This window comes from Echinops telfairi, unplaced genomic scaffold, assembly GCF_000313985.2.
Source record: "Echinops telfairi isolate 266 unplaced genomic scaffold, ASM31398v2 ScPeMD7_60;HRSCAF=208, whole genome shotgun sequence".
Classification (NCBI taxonomy): domain Eukaryota; kingdom Metazoa; phylum Chordata; class Mammalia; order Afrosoricida; family Tenrecidae; genus Echinops; species Echinops telfairi.
The window spans coordinates 21,540,007-21,558,450 of record NW_022103958.1 but is presented as its reverse complement, the minus strand read 5'-3'; the positions used below and the strand labels follow the sequence as shown (position 1 = coordinate 21,558,450).

The following is an 18,444-nucleotide window of genomic DNA, read 5'->3' as shown; positions in this document are numbered from 1 at the left end:
AGAATGATGATGGCAACAAATGTACAAATGTGCTTGACACAATGGATGGATGGATGGATTGTGATAAGAGTTGTACAAGCCCCCAATAAAATGATTTTTTAAAAATGTTCTGAAGCTCAGAAGGCAGAAGAGGTGAAATAAATCAACAGTAAAGATGAGCAAGGAGGCAAAAATTAGGTGGATAGAGGGGCAAGGTCAAGGAAAATCATGCAAGGTGTAAGGCTTCCCCAAAGGTACTTTCAAGGAGAGTGGTATAAGAAACCAATGACCTTCACACCAATGCGTTTATTAAAACACATTGCAAATGATCATTTTGTCAACTTGTAGATAGCTGGGTTTTTTTTTTAACTACGTGATTAGGTATGAATAACAAAATTTGCCATTTTAATCATCCATTCACATCACTCATGTTTATAATGTTATGCAACTGTCACCACCATTTACTTCTAAAACTTCTTCCTCACTCTAGCTACCCTGGCCTAAAACACCTCGTCGCGGGGCGTCATAAAAGAAGATCTTCAACAAGATGGATTGGCACAGTGGATGCAGTGAGGGGCTCAGACATTAAAAACACGAATGAGGATGGGGCAGACTGGGCAGGGTTCAGTTCTGTTGTATGTAGCGCTGCGATACGTTGAAACTGACTCACGGCACCTTAGAACTTCTCAACATATTGTGAAGATGGCATGAATGCTACACGATAAAGTATCTAGAGTCGATACACGTTAGATGCCCACACGCCACAGCACCCCCAACGGCCAGCCAAATCCCAGTCCCAGCTTAGCTCTTCATTATCTGAGGAACCCTCTCAGAGCCCGCACCCTCCCTTCATCATATGAGGGGTGGGAATCATGAGCTCCAAGGACTCTCTCAGGCCGAGGTTTGTCTCACTGGTGTCGTGTGAAGAAGTGGGCCTGTTTGCAGCCTCTATGCCTACACCTTGTGTTCCCACTGACATCCTAAACCTCTTTCGTTAAAACTACGGAATCAATTCCTCCTCTTTCAGGTGTTAGCTGTGCTTGAGTCAGTTCCAATCCTTAATGACTTTCTGTACAGCAGAACAAAAGTGCCGCCCAGTCCTCGGCCATCCTCAACAATTGTTACTACGGTGGAGTCTACTGTTGCGGTCAGTGTGTCAGTCCACCTCCTGAGCGTCTTGCGCATTTGCCCTGACCATTTGCTTTACCACGCATGATATCCTCCTTGCATGGTAGTTTGTCTCATCACCGTCCCTTCTATGGAACATTCTGGCTGAATATCTTTGAAGACAGATTCATTTGTTTTTAAAGTAAGCCCTGGTACATTTCATAATCTTCTACAATGCATGAATGCAAAGGCATCGAGTCTCCTTCGGTCTCCCTTATTCGCTGTCCAACTTTTGCGATCATATGAGGCATACCATGGTTTGGATCAGGCACATCCTCCTCCTCCTCCAAATGATGCTTTTGCTTTTTAAAAATTCAGAGAGGGCTAGGGGGCTAATGCAGTATACTTTTCCAATCTATTGTGTCATTTGATTTCTTAACTGTTACTTCCATGGTTGTCAATTATGAATACAAGTAAAATGAAAGCTGAGTTAGTTCATTGTGGCAGCCTGGCCGATAATCACATGTGGGGCTAATTGAAAGGCGGAGGGATAAATGGGTGGTGAGCCTCGCCTTTCTAGTTCTCGGGTCTCTTGTTTTGTGATGGTTGCACTGGGTGCAGCTGCCTTAGCAGTTCCCTGCTTCAGCTTGCAAGATTGACTTCCTACAAGACATCCCCAAGGAGAAGCTACATGGACCTAACCCGATGCAGCCTTGGGTGCTGGAGCAGCCGTGTGGAGACCCCTGCTAGTGCTGAGATGCTTGTTCGTTCATTGACTCAGCTTTCCTCCTACAGTCAGCATCATTGCCTCTGTTTTGTGAGGTGGAGGACTTTGTGGACTGGTGTTGGGTTAATGGGTTAATGTTGGACTTGTGGGCTTGGGCAGCATTGGGTTGGGATGTTTTCGTGATGCACACTTTCTGTACATAAAATTCTCTCTTATACACGAGTCGCTGTGGATTTGTTTCTCCAAAGTACCTAGACTAATACAAAAGCCTTCGAAGCTTCCATCTGTGTTGTTCATTTAATACAATGTTGCTTACTAATCCACAACGGCCATTATTGTTTTTGCTTTTATGTAGAGGTGCAATTCACACTGAAGATAGTTTCTTTGATCTTCATTAACAACTGCTTTTTGCAAGCAAGCATTTTGTATATGAATGCCAAATGTTTATTAATGAGTCTTCCTCCAATCCCGATGTTGCGCCATTCTTCACATAGTTTCAGTTTCTTAAATTGTTTGTTAAGCACACAGAACGAGTAAGCACGGTGAAAGGATACAACCCTGATGCACACCTCTCCTGATTTTAAACCAGGTGGCATCCCCTTGTTCTTTAGGAATGACTGTCTTTGCTCACTACAGTTTCCACATGAACGCAATTGAGTGTACTGGAATCCCCATTGTTTCCAATGTGTTCAATGGCCTGGTGTAAGCCACAGAGACATATGCCTTTCCATGGTCAATAAGGCACAGGCAAGTATCTTTCTGACAGTTTCTGTTTTCAGCTAAGATCCATCTGATGCCAGCGATGTTACTTTCAATTTGGCTTGAGTTTCTGGAAGTAGTCCCTGTTGATGTATCACTGCAACCATTTTTTAATTTAGATCAGCACATTTTACTTGCATGTGACATTAATGATATCATGTGTTAGTTTCCACAATCTGCTGGATAACCTGTCTTTGGCTTGGGAACAAATATGGATCTCTTCCAATTAGTTGGCCAGGTAGATGTACCCATTTGTTGACACATTCCAAGTGGCTTTACATCAGTACTTGAAGACTTGTTTGTCAGTGCAGGTTGGGCTTATTCTTTCAGTACCATGAACATACAAAAGGGTAGCCCCCACCCCTAAAAAAAAAAAAAAACACCCTGGAATTTTCAATGCTCCATATTATGTATGTATTTATTTATTTATACAAAACAATATTATACAAATTTATACAAAAGAATATTATCATCATTCTAAGTATTCTCATTACACTTAATTCATTTTTTCAAATCTGCTATTCCATTCTTGGAAACATTTTTCAAGCTCATCTGTTTGGAAGGCTGGCAGCACCTCCCTCGTTTTATCTTCACTTCTTCTATGTCATCAAATCCCTGTCCTTGCATGTCCCTCTGCACTTGCAGGGGGGGGGGAAAGAAGTCACACAGAGTATAGTCAGGTGAGTAAGGTGCAAGAGAGGCATGCTGTTTTTTGCCAATAACTGGTGCACTGAGATGACTGTATGAGCGGGTACATTGTCATGTTGGCAAAGACAGTCCCCTGTCTGACACAAATCAGGCTACCACAATTTGTGGTAGCACACGGTTATACTATCTTTTTAGAACCTGTAACTAGAAAGCTTGATTAACACTCTGACCTGGTGGAATGAACTCCAAATGCACTATGAGTCGACATTTTTTGTCCATTCAGGAAGTTGATGGACATCCAGAATGAGGTTTGTCATCAATCAACATTGCATCTTTTTTGAAATGAGAAAACCACTCATACACTTGAGTTTCTTCCAAAGAGCTGTCCTTGTAAGGTGGGGCATCAACATCACAACAGTTTCGGTGGCATTTTCCCAAGCAGGAAACAAAATTTCACAGATGCATGGTGTTCTCTTAAATTAGCCTTCACAAAAAAACAAGGTTCGAGCAAAACTGCTTTTACAAAAGAAATGTACTGGAACCAGAAAAAACTTCCCAGGAGATGCCACTGGGTGCACTGACTCAGAGAGTTGCTGGATGCTCACCAAGCGGAGAAAAATGAGTATTACAAAAGCTCCACCCAGTGGAGCTTTTTAAAACTTGGGGTGTGGAGAAAGTACCCCCTCCTATGCTAGCCACCTCCTAAAATGGCTGAATGTCACCCAATTCATTTTGGTACACTGATTCTGCGCATTCCTTCCAGCTTGTTTTCATGCTTCCTGTGTTGTTCAGTATTTTACTATACAATCCTTCAATAATGCAACTCAGGGCTTGTTTTTTTTCTCCAGTTCTTCTAGGTTGAGAAATGCCCAGTATGTTCTTCCATCGTGTTTTTCCACTTCCAGGCCTGAGTACATCCCACCTGAATTTAGAGCCTATCTCAAGAAGACCTGGCAAGTTGAGTAGAGGGATGACATCAAAAACATCGCAGATGAAGACAGGGAAGGAAAAAACAAGGACATCAGAAGGGACTCCAAAACTTGTTCTTGAAAAGAGAGTTGTTTAAGCGAAAGTAGGTAACAGTCTCTGGGGAGGGACATTGTGTTTGGCACAGTAGAGGGCCACCAAAAAAGGGAAGACCCCCAAGGGCTGGAGTGACACAGAGGCTCTGCACCAATTGGCTCCAACATAACAATTGTGACGATGGCCCAGGACTGGGTAGTGCTTCATTCTGTTTGACACACAGAACCACTGTGAGTGGGAACTGACCTGGGGCACCTAACTATATCACAACAAATCAAACAAGAAATGATGACGTAAAAGAGCTGAGCGGAAGTTTTTAACGGGCAGCTCATGAAGACAGAGTAATGTATTGGAATGAAATACGCAATCCTTTCTAGTTTCTGCCTTTGGATCCTTACTGTTGGCTCGGTTATCTCCCCAAACCCTGCAATAGGCCAGGGGTAGTCTTATCATACAGCCCACTCTCAAGACAACCATGGGGAATCATTATTATTACTATTATATCCATTATAAAAATGAGGAAATCAAGGCAGGGAGTTAAAGCTACTTTATCAAAAGCTGACAATTGAAAGCTAAGCTTTCTCAGCTGCTCTTAAATTACTGCTGCTCTTAACACGACTGCTACAGTTTTTGATTATACTTCATTTGCGTTCTACTTTCATATGACTCTGCCCTGGAATAGTTTATCTCATAAAGTACCTATATTAATACATTTGTGTGTTAGGTGAGATATGCGCATATTAACCAGAGCTCATCATCTCTGAACCAACAAGATGTGATTCTCAATTCCTGCAGCGGGTAGGTCAGGGAGAGATTCAAGATCAACAGGGGTTAAGCACATTTTTCAAATAATAGCACCCGAGCAAACAACTCTTCAACTTCTACATGAAGCTCTCATGAGTTACAGCATCCTTTGTTGTTCAAACTTAAAATCTGCAATTTTCTCAGTTGCCACAATCCACCCATAATATCACAAATGATAAGAGAACTGAGCTCAAGATCTGGGATTGGTTGGCTAATTGTGTAAGACTGGAAGACTAAGTCAGCCCCTTGGCCCCTCTAAGATAAATGATCATGGGTACATGAACGCATTGGCGTTGCAGGTGTTCACCTGTAAAATGGAAGTTTTAGGGATAGAGGATCGGTACTGCAGAGGAAGCCAAGATTAGCTTGTAAGAGAGTAAGGAACTTGGGCGGATGGCCATAGTTGTTTCCAATATCTATGCAACCAACACAAAACAAAGCTAGCAGCCTGAAAGCCACTTCTGACTCTTGATGATCCCATAGGGTCACAGTAGACTTGAACCCCACAGGGCTTTCAGAGGATGGCTCCTCTGAAGTTGACAGACACACCTTTCTCCCAAGGCTTCCCTGCACTGGTCAAATTCCCAGCCTTCCCATAAGCAGCAGAGCACTCAGAGCACTCGAGCACCATCCAGAGATTTGAATAGAAAGGTGGGCAATTGGAAATCAATTAGCCACTCGCTGTGTATTAAACAGGAGCCCTGGGGACCTGTGATTAAGTACTGGCCTATGAACCAACAAGTTGGTGGTTCAATGCCCCACCTCCACCCCCACTCCACAGGAGACGGCCATGACAATCTGCTTCCTGGAAGATCAAAGCCTTGGGAATTCTATGAGGTAAGTCTACTCTGTTCAACGTTGTCATCAGGTGCCACGGAGTCGTTTCTACCCATAGTGACCCAATGCACAACAAAAGGAAACACGCACGGTCCTGTGCCCTCCTCCCAATTCTTCCTGTATCCGTTGTTGCAGCCATTGTGGCAGTCCATCTCGTCACAGGGCGTCCTCTTTCCCACCCCTCCTCTGTACTTAACATGACGTCCTCCTCCAGGAGCTGGTCTCTCCTGACAATATATCCAAAGTACGGGAAGCTAAAGTGTTGCCATGCCTGCCTCTCAGGAGCACTCTGGCTGTACTTCTTCCAGTAGAGGTTGTCCTTTCAGCAGTTCATGGAACATTCAATATTCTTCTCCAGCACCTCAGTTCAAAAGCAACTCTGTTCTATCGGGATCATTATGGGTTGCAATCAATTTGACAGCTGGAATTTTGGGTTGTTTGCTTTGATATTCTTAAAGAAAAACAAAACTCATAGTCATCAAGTCAATGTAAAACACAGCAACCCTATAGGACAGGGTGAACCTGACCCTGTGGGCTCCCGAGACTATAACCATTGGTGGGAATAGAAATTCCCATCTTCCTCCTGTGGAGCGGCTGGTGGTTTTGAACTGCAGACCTTGTGGACTGTAGCCCAACTCATAACCACTATGCTATCCAGGCTCCTCTAAGTTCCTGCCAAATCAATGAGTCCCCTGCCAATGAGTTGGACGCCCTATGACGACAAAGCCCTGGCCTAGAGAGATCTGACTTGTCCTGCCACTCTGCCAGGCCACTCTGCCAGGCCACCTGGAAAGCACACCGCCACCCTTTGTTTTTCAGGTGAGAGGTTCCAGATGGAGTCAAGTAGGAGCGTGAAATCACACACCATCTCTCACCCTCTGAACACCATGAGGTTGCCTGGGCAACAGGGAGCTATTCTGGGCGTCTGCTATGAGATTCTGACTTTTTCCATCCATACCCCATGGGCTCCCTGGGGCCTCACATTCTGCACCCCCTGCAGAGACATCTTCTCCCTGCCACACAGGATCAGAGGGGAAATGGAAGGAGAAGGAACAGGCCGTGCAACTGGGCCTCAGGATTGTATTTCCTTACCATTGCATTTCCTTAGTTACGGCACATTTCCATTTATGGAGCGCTTTCCCTTATAAAACCTCCCAGTGTTTACTTCTAATCTACCAAATCATGCCGCTGACCCTTCTTGTTTCCACTCTTTAAATATCTGTAGATGGTTCATTCAGCACATTCCCCATTCAATTATTAATGGCCCACAGAAACTTACTAGCAGCAATCATTTGCTGATTAATCTGCACAACAACTCAGAGGCAGGTCGTTATCAATCCTCGGTTCTGCAGAGGGAAGCCAAGGGGAAACGAGAGGTGAACTCCGCTGCCCAGTGTCAGTGCCCACCCAGGCTCCTAACTAGGATTCTCCCCGGGCCTGTGCTTTTGTAAAGGCTCCCCACTGTGCTGTTCCCGTTCTTTAAAAATCACCATTACCGATGCGGCCAGGCAATTTCTCTCTTGAGCTGCAGTGACCACAGCAAATTTTAAATGATCAAAAAGTTCAGCCCCGAATCATCATGTCTGAGAATTGTTCACACAGTAAAGGTGCTAAAAAATCCATTTGATTGTAAATAAGCTTGCAAGTGAATCGTAAAGAAAGTTGACCGGCAAACTTTACAGAGGGGAAAGGAGTCCACACGAACGGATGGTGAATATAGACCACCCAACTCTGCCACCAGGAGAGTCTGAGGGAATCACTTTAATTTCCCTGCCTCTATTTCTTCTGCAAAAACGAGGTGGTTTTAAAGTGATATTCAATAAAGCTTTTTATTAATGAGATGGCTGAATACTTCCTAAAACCACACAAAATTTTAAAACCTCAATACCCAGTGCTGCCAAGCTGTCTGTGAAAGAAGTACATACATTCACTGCTGATGAAGTCAAGTGCTGCAACCTCCTTGGAAAGCCAAGTGACCATAGGCAGCAAGAACCCTAAGGAACTCTAGATACTTGGGCTTATCATAATGTAACTCCTATAGTATTGGATCCTGTTAACTAAGTCGACAGAAGTGAAACACACACACAAATGCACTTTTCAGGACTAGCTACCAGAGGGAAAAAACAGATACCCATTAAAAACGTTCATCTTCAGAGAACTGTCTTATTAAATAATGGCATAGCAAACAATAAGAATGTTAGGCTGCTATTTAAAAAATAATCAGGTAGTCACCAACTTAGGGTGTATTCAATTCACTATGAACCAGTATTTATACTGTACCCCCCCTTTTTTCCCCTTTATTTTATGTTTACTTTTTGTTTTTTCAGTACATCTTAAATCTTGTCATTACTAATATGTACTGCATACTATGTTGCGGCCCAGTCTGCTGACGCTACTCTCAGATATTCTCTGGCAGATATTCAGTATCAGGATTTACTGTTCAAAATTGTGTCCTGAAAGGAAAACTAAGAATGCGAGTGATTTGGCTTACATCAGAACTGACTTACGAGAGAGTGATCAGAGTGACCCCCCCCACCTTAAGTCAGGGACTACCTGTGAGTAGGAAAATGGCACACAAACGTTTTAAAAGTTGACCACGACTGTTGACCAAAGTGAGGGAACACACACCGCTCTATTGTCAACCACATAAAATAGGAACAGATGTGCAAAGTCACATCCCAAACAAAATAGTCATATTATTTGTGGAACATATAGTTCAATTTTAAAACGCTGCTTTAAAAGTTTTCCATGACTCGTGCTTTTCCATGCACACGTTACGGCAAAAAAAAAATTTTTTTTCTTCTGAAATCCTGCTTTAGTTTGATGCAAAACGAAAATATAAAGTCACAGCCAAAATTTCCTCAGTACTTTTTACTGGCTGACAAATTATTTGCGGCATTACTCATCCAGAGTGATTTCTACCCTTGGCTATATACTTCTTTGGTATCTTTCGAATCTCAGAACCCTTGCACCGCTCTCTCACACCTCAGAGTATTCTTTAAAATAGTCTGTTGTGTCATCTAGCTCAGGATAATCCATAGGTGTCTTGTATTACTGATGTGTGGCAACTGCTGGCTTCAAAATCCATCATTTTGCTGTCACCCTAAACTGTGACGGTGTCACAAAGTTGCTAGAATACATATCAGTGGATAGGGCAGTTTGAGAACTTGCAAGGTTGGAGCACTAGAATAAGCCCAGTTCTCTTTCCAGGGGCCTCAGGACACCATCCAGCCCACATAGGAAAGCATCACAGAGCACGGAGGTTCCCTGCAGCCCTGACTCAGGACCTGCCCTGCAGATAAGGTCGTTTATAAATATCCGCCCTCATTTCATAGTAGAAATGTTCCCAGACTAGCAGGTCATTTGTACATCTTTGCTCTTAAGATCTGGGAAAGATTGCAGTGCCAATGAATTAAAAATATGATCCCAGGCCTCGTGCGTGCCAGCGAATCCCCTCATTAAAGTGGAATGAGCGAGATGAGATGGGTTTCAGAGCCTCCCATCCCTTTGCCCCAGAGCCACCAAGGCCAGGCGCTGAAAGATGCACAGTAAAATTAAATATCTAAAAATTCATCTTTAATTAACAGAATTGGATTAAAGCTAGACACCACCGCATATCATACGTGAAATGGCCGAGCTGCCTTCCAAGTGTTCTAATTCAATTAGGACGCAGTGAGTGACACTCGGACGGGAAAGGTTAATTGGGGGCACCAGAACGCAATCATTCCTTACCTAACCAGTCATTAAACTTCTTAACCTCTGAGGGCAGTCCCAGCTCGGTGAAATCGCCTGTGTGGAGAAGGATGTCCCCATAAGGCATCTGGATCCCATCTGTTCTGGAGTGTGTGTCTGAGATGCAGACAAACCGCGTGTGGCCCGCTGGTTTTGGAGTGTCATATGGGATGGGGTCGACCCTAAAGTAGACATAACAGATCCCATAACGGTTAAACATATCAGAAGCCTCACAATTGTCATCTCACATACATATCGACTGTCATGTGTGAACACTCCCGACAAACCAAAGCGAAGGCAGAAGGGCTCTTGTAACAAGGGAAACATTTGGGTCCAGAGCGTTAAAAAAGAAGAAAAAGAAAAACCCAGCCCATGTACAACTCCACTGGGCCAAATTCAGTCTTACTTACCTGGTACGAAAATTAAACGGGGAGAGAGTCCCTTCTACACTGAGACAGAAATAACCCCGACAACGGAAAGAGTGATTAATGGTGAAGTTTAGGGATGTTGAACCCCAACTGGGGAAGCAAAATTATGCCATTTTGCCTCTCACCATGCTCCAATTGATCCCACTACTCATTAGGAAATGGATAACTAATGTATTCCTTCTTAAACATGCATAACTTAGCAATGAACTCATTTACAGAGAAGTCTGCACATGCCTTGCCAACTGAGATGTGGAGAGACAGGGCACCTTTATTGAATTTTCTTTCCCTTACTGTTCAGCGCCTGTATCTTCTCATTTTTACCAGGAGATTCACAAATTAAATTGGGGGGGTGGGGGGGGAGGAAGGGATGCCAAAAGAATGGGACTTTTAAAAAAAGAAAAGAAAAGGAATGTTAGAACTTTGTCAAGCTCAGTCTGTACTGCAATGAATTATCCACAGTCCCTATTACACCTGAGGGTACCAGGAAGGCTTGCATGCCTTGGGCAAACGATTGTATTCAGTGTGACTCAGAAGCCTTTGAGTGGTGTATCTAGAGCTACACGTGCATTAAAATATGTATAGTTTTCGAGACCTAAGCACTGGAATCCCACTGGGGAATAAGAATCAAAAGGCAAAATGATCAACACCCGAAGCCAAGAAAATGAAACAGAACATTCTCATTTAATTGAGTGTAACAAAGTGTACTAAATAAACTTGGTAAAGAAATGCAAATCTGACTCTTCAAGCATACAGTTTTAATTATTTAAGGGGTCTGTAGTGGAGTTAAGCATGCTTTAACTATATTAACTCTCCGCTGACAGCTTCCTCTCATTTCTCTGTAGGAATGTACACTTATTTTGGATTATGTGGGAGGGGGGAGGGGAGGAGTTATAAATGCAAAGAGAAGGTCACTAGAGAGGCAACTATGCAATGCAGAGATTCAAGTGTGAAGTATTAAATAAGGGACAATATTTCATATCACAACCCCACCTATGGCTGTTAAGATGCAGCAGAAAGCACACGGAAACCCCAGTGCAAGATTCCCTGTGCATGCTGCCGCTACAGCCTTTGTTTAATTTCCCTTGCTTTTCTCCATTTATTTTTTTTTTTTAAAGAAGCAATCTGTTTTAACTGTAGCAATTTTAGAGAGGGGAATAAAAACAATCGCAACGCAACTCAGAGACTCTGGCTTTTCTTTAATGGCTAATCCTTTATCTCTGTCAGAAAAGGAGGAGGAAGGAAGGGGGCGGATGAGAGAAAGAGGAATTTTAAACTGGGTACAGGGGGGGTCTCAATGGAAGCTCCAAAATAAAGCTTAACTCCGGCATAAAATGGGTGAATTTCCCCTGCAAAGGTCAGAAAGTAATAAGACAGTTACTACTGAGAAGGTTCACTAATTCACGGAGCTCTCCTATCTGCATCTCTCTGGTCAAGATGTTTCTGAAGTCAATCTATATAAGTGCTGGGTGTCTTCTTTTCTGTTTTTTTGGCGCTCTTACCCTCAAGTTTCTGGCTCCAAGCATCCCAGTATCTCCTGTCCTCTGAGTGGAGTGACTGCAGAGAATGAGGGAGAATTCCCTGCTGCAGGAGACTGTCTCCCTCTGAAAAGGAGCGGTAGTATTTCTACACACGTGGTGATGAGAAGCATTACTAGGATGAGACCGTGTGCATTTATGTGACCCAGGAAAGTATTCACCAACATCTAAATGAGAATGAAATCATTCACGCGCTGGACTTCTAAAGAGATAGGTAAGTTCCAGAGGTAAGTTTATATATGAGGGGGCTTCAAAAGGTTTTGAGAAACTCTCCATGATCTCTGAATTCCTTATCCCCCCCCCCGTGAACTGGAGCCCCTTCATATGCATTTATTTATCTTTGGTTTTTAGCCTAACATGAATGTGTGTTGTTGTCAGGTGTCATCGAATCATATCTGACCCATAGCGACCCTGTGCACAACGGAAGGAAACATTGCCAGTCACGTTAATGTACAGACAAAGTCAATATTCCCCCAATTTGATAGTTAAGGGTCCATGCCAATTTTTCAGAGGACCATCATGGTCATCATTTTGAATGTATTAAACAGAAAGCAACACGGATAAAAACCTCGCACTGTGAATCTAGCCAGTGTAGTACAGCAGCACATCCCGGACCAGAGAGAGTTGAGCCCAGCTCCATGCTGAACAATCGCCCTGTGTTGATGGGCCACACCAGTCAATTTTTAAAATCATTCTCAACTTCTTTCCCACTCACCCATCTCTTCCAGTGAAATGTTTATGTGTCCTGCAGAATTCACAGCTAAATAAAGCTGCTGCCTCCGACGGTGTCTCCCTCTAAAACTGATAGGCACTATTTCTACACCAACTGTTAAGAGGCACCAAGAATGTATCGCCAACATCTTACTGACGAGAGGCCAACAGAAAGGTAACGTATAGGGGACAATAAAAGGTGGGAGATGTGTATCCTCTACGCTTTACAGGTGAAGTAGACAGCAAGACCAGCAGAGAAAACTGACCCCCTGACCTTGATGTAGTCAATGCGAAACAATCAGTAGATATTTGGGAGATACATGGAGGATGGATTGGAGGGGAGGTGTTAGCAAAGACAAAGGGACGCAGACACAAATGCAACTTTTACATAGGCTGCCTAGCCCAGACGCGCTCTTCCGGAACCCAGCTGACTAAGTGTACGAAGCAGGCGATGGTTGCAGAAGAGAGTGCAGTGTGTCAAGAGACTCTGCAGGAAACGTGGCAACTACGACCTGGAGGTCACAGGATGGGAGACATTTCAACCCAAGTGCATCCAGGGTTGGAAGTAAGCTGTCAAGTACAGTGGTCAAGTGACAGGTTGATATAATTACAGTTGACACAACCCTGGAGAAACTACGCTTCCCCACGTTGGGCATCGGATAAACCCCTCGGAAAAAGAAAGCCCCGGCCTTCAAATATTGAATTCCTTGTAGAAGCACGTGTATGGAAGACCCCGACTGCTCCTGGAGGGTCTACCTGTTCACATCGTGCAAGGAGAAGACCCTCATACTACATTTTGTTCTGTAGTTCACAACTCAACTACCACTTACTGTTTACGCTGCTGATTTCTCAAATGACCTCACCACTCGTCCCTCAAGGCATCCAGTCAAATACCCTAGCAAGTGAGCATCTTACCTAGGCAATCTACACCCTCTAGCCAGATTCAGAGTATCAGAGTGAGATATTTTGGGGGCACAAGATGACATGGGAAAATGAGAAGACGACGCAGCATCATAAAGTCACAGGGATGGGCAACACCTGGCAGGGGACGGAGGGGTGGGGATGTCACTGAAAGCTTTATATGATGCTGTAGCCCCTCTGCCCATCCCTGCCCTGCCTAGCTGACAGATCTTTTCATTTCAAGGTTTCCAGAGAGGGAGAGTTCCCTGCTATTCACCTATTCTGTTTGTGGATAGTTCTAAGTGCTAGAAGCTTCTGGCCCACATTCTGCATCTCTGAGAAAGAGGAGCATGGCTGGAAGATACTGGGCCTAGTCCTAGAGCCCAAGTTACGATTCAGGTTGAGTCACTCGCTCTAGGCAAGCTACCTAAGTCCTCTGAGCTTCGTTTTGTCTCATAGACAGATGGGCAGATGGAGACCCAACCCTAACTCATGGCAATCCCATGCACAACATCTTCAAACACTGCGCTGTCCTGTGCCGCCTCCACGGTCACCAGGACATTCACATCCATTGCCACGGCAACTGTGCCAGAACGGAGAGAATTTTGAGAGACTTCCAACCTTGAGGACTCGTTTTCCTGCACACTTATCAGTCCACGTGTTGCTGACCCCCGGGGAGTGGTCCTTGGCTCATTTTCTAAAGTTCCATGGCCAAGTCTTTCTTCCCAACCTGTCTTCGTCTGGAACTCTGTTGCAGCCCGTCCTCCATGCATGATCATAGGGTGAAACATCACTGACATAGGTTCCAGCAACCATAACAATATGCAAGCCATCACTCATGTAACTTGGAAATAAGAATGCCTAATGTGCTATGTTGCTATGAAGACATTAGGTTGTCCAGTACTGAGCCTGTGCAGAGAAAGCAGAGACACCGAGTAACATAAGGATGAAGCATGCCTGGCTTCCAGAGCCAAACTGCCTGGCTTTGAATCCCATTTTATTAACAGGGTGGCGCCAAGCAAGTTGCTTATGCCTGTACACTTGTTTTTCATATATGTAAAATGAATACTAAAATAGTACAGATTTCACTGTGATTTGTTGTGCCATTGAAAAATCATAAAGTGTCAATGCATTTAGAAGACTGTTGGACACAAAGTAGCACTCTACAAATGTTACAGGTATTTTATTAGCAGTAGTAGTATCATTTCATTTTTTTAACTCGGTCGATGACTACCTTTTATCAGAGAACCGGATGATATGAAGAAGAATGCAGCATCGGGACTGGAGAAGGCTTCTGAACAACCTGTGATATGCAGAGGACACAACTTTGCTTGCTGAAAGTGAGGCGAGCTTGAAGCACTTGCTGAGGAAGATCAAGGATTGCAGCCTTCAATCTGGATTACAACTCAATGTGAAAAAACTGAAAATCCTCACAACTAGACCAGTAGGTAACATCATGGTCAACAGAGAAAAGACTGAACTTGTCAAAGATTTCATCTTGCTTGAATCCACAATCAGTGCTCACGGAAGAAGCCGCAAAGAGATCAAACGATGCACTGCATTGGATAACTCTGCTGCACAAGAACTCTTTAAAACACTGAAAGGCAAAGATGTTACTTTGAGAATTAAAGGGTGCCTGACCCGAGCCATGGTATTTTCAGCCACCTCATATCCAAGGGAAAGCTTGACAACGAATTATGGTGCTGGAGAAGAAGATAAAATAAAATGATCGTGGACTGCCAAAAGAACAAACAGATCTGCCTTGAAAGAAACACAGCCAGAACGCTCCTTCAAGGCAAGGATGGTGAGACTTCATCTCAGGGACTTTGGACATGTCAGCAGAGATTGGTTCTCTAAAGTAGAGGGACAGTCAAGAAGAGAAAGACCTTCAACAAGATGGACCGACACACTGGCTGCACTGATGGGCTCCATCAGAAGAACAATGGAAGGATGGCATTCGGTCACACAGTGTTTCGGTTCTCTATGAATTGGCACCAATTGGATGGGTGGCACCTAACAACGCCGCCTCCCCTTCCGTGGCATGAAGGTGAGCACAGCCGTCTCCCAGGGTGTTTGTGGGAATTCAAGGCGGTCACGTACAGGACAGCATCTTGCATAGTTCTGGGCAGGTCCAATCAGTAACTGTTACTACCCTCTGGCACTTCCTTCTCACTTTTAACTCTGCACCCTGAAATAACAGAGAATAAGAATCCAGCTCTTTCCCTACCGCCTCAATAAAGCCTTTCTCAACTTCAAAAAAAAAAAAAAAAGAATCCAGTCCCCTTTTCAGTTGACAGTTCTTCAAATACCTGAAGACACTAACATTTCTCATTGCTAATAACTCATAGCGACCCTATAGACCAGGGTAAAACTGCCCCTGTTCGATTCTGAGACTGTAACTCTTTTCAGGAGTACAAAGCCTTGTCTTTCTCCCATGGAACAGTTCATTTCAAACAGCTGTCCTTGAACTCAGCAGACTAACTCATCACCATGTGCCACCAGGGCTCTTTGACCCTAACGTTTAGCAGCCATCAATATGTAGAAAGAGTGCTCAAAATTATTGGATTTGGCTGTCCAAAGTATTCAAGTTTTAGGGCTCCCTCTACTGACCCCTCGATTTTTATTTAAGTCTACACAGCTGAATAAAGTCTCTTAAAATCTCAGCAGAATGCGTCTCGTAGTTCGCTGGGGAGTGAACAATTTGAAAGTTTGATTTTTAGGTCTCGGCAAACACATAAAGGAGTTCTTCATTCTTGGGGATGTCAAGTCACACTGCAAACTGATTGTGTTTGCAAATGCAAGTCTCCCTGAAGGGACTCCACTGCTTCAGATTAGTCTCATGACAAAGACAAAGTGCAGGTGACAGAGCTCTGGTGTACAATCCAAAGATTTCCCATCTTAAACTTCATGTGTCATTGTGTGTGTGACCCTGGCCAAGGTCATTTGCCCTCTTGGTTCCACCCATGTAAAAAGCAGGGCAGGGCTAGCGTTGGGTTACCCAGTGAGCACACTAGTCTCCCATTGAACAAAGTCACATTTTTCACCACTTCAAGGGTTCTGCTTCTCTATCTGCTGGCATCTGTCTCTTTCCCAACCCCACAGCACCTCTCCGTAGAATCAACGCCTCTTTCAATCCCCAACTCTGACAGAGTTAGCAAAGTAAGCACAGGTGGATTTGTGCTTGATCCCTAATCTGTAATCAACAATTTCACAGTTTTCACGTGTTTCATGTCTCTGGCTTGGTGAAACTCATGTGCAATTGTTCACTACAGATTAGTAAATGTCTACCTTGCTTATTGGGTAATCCATCCCTGGACTGGACCAAATGATCAACAAGGTTCCCTCAGAAACTGTGTCTTTTTTTAAGCCACTCTAATCCATGGATGACTTTGGAAGCAATTCCATTCCTTCAGTACTTAACAACACGCTCTTCTTCTCTGCAGTGTTGCTTTCTGCTTTCCCACGCCATGGAAGGTAAATGCCGCCAGCATCATCCATGTATTCTTAGAATTAATGAGACTTTGTACACACTGAGACCTGCAGCTGCAAAGGCAGGCTGCAGACAGAACCCCCGGGTCTATCTCTTGCAGCAACAACAAAAAGCAAAGCTGAAATTAGGAGATTATGATTTCACTACAAGGCTTCAGCAATGGGGCTGTTCTCATTCTCCTAAAACTCTGAGCAGGTGGAATTTGCTGGTTGAGCCTCGTGCCTCAGCCCATCAGCAGCTCCGAAACCAAGTAAGTAAGCATAAGAGAAGCAGACGTATAACTATATTCACATTTGTACCAAGGGCACTGCTCTCCTTTAACTGCTGAAATGCTGTTATCAACAGTGTTCCATCACCAACTAAGTATAGTTAACAAAGCCCACTGCACGGAGTGCGTCTTGTCTATTTTTTCCTAGTACAAAAATACAGTGCTGACCCTCAATGAATATTAAGTGGTAACAATTTAATTCTCTGTGCGCTGCATGAGATATGAATTCATGGTCCTTCTACCAGCATGGTCCTTCTACCAGCATGCGATATAAATTCATGGTCCTTCTACCAGGGCCATTTGAGGTGCTTTAATGCCAATAAGGCCAGCTACTTTATGGCCCATGGTTTATAAAGAGCCCACTGGAGAGGCACTGTCTAGGGTTAAATAGTTCTCGCTTCTAGCATAACAACCAGACTCATCCGTTTGCAGGTCTGGGTGCTGGTCTTACATGTTAGGGAAGAAGGCATATGGCATGGTGCCTACTATCTCAGACAATCAGTCAAGTAGTCAGTCAACAACCCTTTCTTAGCACCTCCCTAGTTAACCAGGTAACCATGTTGGGTGGTTCAAAGATGCAGAAAAAAGTGACACAGGAGGACCCCTCAAGGATTCTTCGGGTGATCAGCCAATTCATTCATCAACAGGTACTTAGTGACATGTCTGGAATGAGCTCAGCCACGGGAGTCTTTTTACAAGCATTGATCAAGCTGTGGGCCATCTTATCTGCAAGTTGCTGGGGAGGCAATAGCAGGTCAGTCTGAAATGGTCCCTGATATGGAAGCAGATGATTTACAGGACTGTGTGCAAAAAAAAAAAATATTATCCACAAGGAGGTGTGAGGTGCTGTGAACTTTCAGAGGGGTGGGGGGGGATTGTGTGACCCTGCCTGTGGGCTCGGGAGGATGGGAGATGTTACAGTGGACACCGAGCACATGGTAGGATGTCAGTGACAAACGCGTGGAGCGAAAGACCAGCACTCTTAGGAGCTCAGAAGGAGAGGTCTGAACTGGAGCTTGGCTTGGAACTGAAGCAGGCACTCGAAACCAAATCCAAACTCAGTGCAGTCCCATCAATTCCAACTCAGCGTGACTGTGAGGCAGAGCAGACCTGCTCCGTAAGGTTTCCAAGCCGTAAACCTGTTTATTTTTTTAATCAAAGCACTGTTTTATTCTTTTTATTGCTTTAACTGAGGTTAAGTTTACACATATACTTCATATTACATGCATACTATTAATGTCACATGCAAGTAAAATTTTGGTGAAGATAATTCAAAAACAGCTATAGCAGTGCATCAACAGGGAACTGCCAGAAATTCAAACCAGATTCAGAAGAGGACGCGACATGAGAAATATCATTGTTGAAATTAGATGGATCTTAGCTGAAAGCAGATAATACTGGAAAAAATACCGACTCGTGTTTTATTGTATATGCTAGGCAGTTGACGGTTTGGACCATGGATTCTCTTGAATATAAATCTTTTTTCTTTTTTTTTT

At 43.9% G+C, this 18,444-nt stretch overlaps 1 protein-coding gene across 1 annotated transcript in view; it reads right to left on the bottom strand.

The window, feature by feature from the left end:
* MPPED2 (metallophosphoesterase domain containing 2) overlaps window positions 1-18,444 on the bottom strand; it is a 212,018-nt gene that overhangs the window by 144,691 nt on the left and 48,883 nt on the right. Inside the window, exon 2 of the mRNA XM_004708259.3 lies at window positions 9,617-9,798. Coding sequence (XP_004708316.1) covers window positions 9,617-9,798 — 182 coding nt within the window. The remainder of the gene's footprint in view (window positions 1-9,616; window positions 9,799-18,444) is intronic.